The following is a 1574-nucleotide window of genomic DNA, read 5'->3' as shown; positions in this document are numbered from 1 at the left end:
TGGGCACAGTGGCTCATGCCTGTAATCCTAGCACTCTGGGAAGCTAAGGCAGGAGGATCTCTTGAGCTCAGGATTTTGAGTGCAGCCTGAATAAGAATGAGACCTGTCTATACTAAAAATAGAGAGATTAGCCTGGCATTTTGGGGGCCTGTAGTCCCAGCTAACTTGGGAGGCTGAGGCAGGAGGATCACTTGAGCCCAAGCATTTAAGGTTGCTGTGAGCTAAGACACTATGGCACTCTACCCAGGGTGACAAAGTTAAAAGTGTTGGAGGACTAAGTGGTACTAGGGAAGACTCTGAATTAGTGGTCCCTTCTTTGCACTAGGGAAGGTGTTTAACTCTTTCCCTTAAGGGAAGTCAGGTTTTTTATTGTTGTTTTCTGGGAGTCAGGGGTAGGAGTAGGGGAACATCTTTCTACCTCCCTTTGCTAGGTCCCAAAATATTCCACCTCTACTTATCTCAGACCTGAAGATTCAAGGGGAGACTCATGACAGTATTGAGGATGCCCGTACAGCCCTTCAGCTCTACCGAAAGTATCTGGAGCTAAGCAAGAATGGCACTGAGCCTGAGTCTTTCCACAAGGTGCTCAAGGGTCTTTATGAGAAAGGCCGAAAGATGGACTGGAAGGTGCCTGAGCCTGAGGGCCAGACAAGTCCCAAGAGTAAGACTGGGGAAGGGAAAAGGGAATCTGGACGAGGTGGATTTTGATCACATATATGGAGATTATACCCACCACAATAATAATGTGGATAATGACAATAGCAATAGCACCCCTACCTTATATTTATTTATAAAACACTTAACAGGCTCAGTGCCTGTGGCTCAAGTGGCTAAGGTGCCAGCCATGTATACCCAAGGTGGCGGGTTTTAATCCAGTCCGGCCTGCCAAACAACAATGATGGCTGCAACCATAAAAAAAAAAAAAATAGCCGGTGTTGTGGCAGGCGCCTAGGGTCCCAGCTACTTGGGAGGTGGAGGCAGGAGACTCGCTTGAGCCCAGGAGTTGGAGGTTGCTGTGAGCTGTGATGCCATGGCACTTTACCCAGGGAGACAGCTTGAGGCTCCTGTCTCAAAAATAAAAAATAAAACACTTAACAGTTTAGAAAGGATTCAATCCTCCTAACACTCAGTGAAATAGATTGTTATTATCAGAACTTTTCGCTGAGGCTCAGCACCCATGGCTCAGCGGTTAGGGTGCTGGCCACATATACCGGAGCTAGTGGATTTGAACCCAGCCCAGGCCTGCCAAACAACAATGACAATTAGAACAACAATAAAAAAATAGTCAGGCATTGTAGCAGGCGCCTGTAGTCCTAGCTACTTGGGAGCCTGAGGCCAGAGAATCTCTTGAGCCCAAGAGTTTGAGGTTGCTGTGAGCTGTGATGCCACAGCACTCTACCAAGGGTGACACAGTGAAACCCTGTCTCAAAAAACAAAATTTTCCGCTGGGCACAGTGGCTCACACCGTTAATCCTAGCACTCTTGGAGGCCAAGACAGGTAGATTGCCTGAGCTCAGGAGTTTCAGACTGGCCTGAGCAACAGTGAAACCTATTCTCTGAAAAAAAAAAAAAAA

General features: G+C 47.3%; 1 protein-coding gene across 4 annotated transcripts in view; it reads left to right on the top strand.

Annotated features, from left to right (window-relative positions):
• The window catches only part of PAN2 (PAN2 poly(A) specific ribonuclease subunit), a 25098-nt gene that overhangs the window by 22320 nt on the left and 1204 nt on the right, over nucleotides 1-1574 (top strand). For 3 of the 4 annotated variants that reach the window (XR_002773577.1, XM_012805578.1, XM_023513562.1), the window contains one exon: nucleotides 464-661. Coding sequence is in view for 3 of the 4 variants with exons in the window: in XM_012805578.1 (XP_012661032.1) it covers nucleotides 464-661 (198 nt within the window). In the remaining variant the exon portion in view is untranslated. Of the gene's footprint in view, nucleotides 1-431; nucleotides 662-1574 lie in introns of those variants that run through there. The other variant, XM_023513563.1, reaches the window with a different exon arrangement.

This window comes from Otolemur garnettii, unplaced genomic scaffold (genome assembly GCF_000181295.1).
Source record: "Otolemur garnettii isolate 467f Iridium unplaced genomic scaffold, OtoGar3 scaffold00043, whole genome shotgun sequence".
Classification (NCBI taxonomy): Eukaryota; Metazoa; Chordata; class Mammalia; order Primates; family Galagidae; genus Otolemur; species Otolemur garnettii.
The sequence above is the reverse complement of the archived record's forward strand: the minus strand, read 5'-3'. Positions and strand labels throughout refer to the sequence as shown.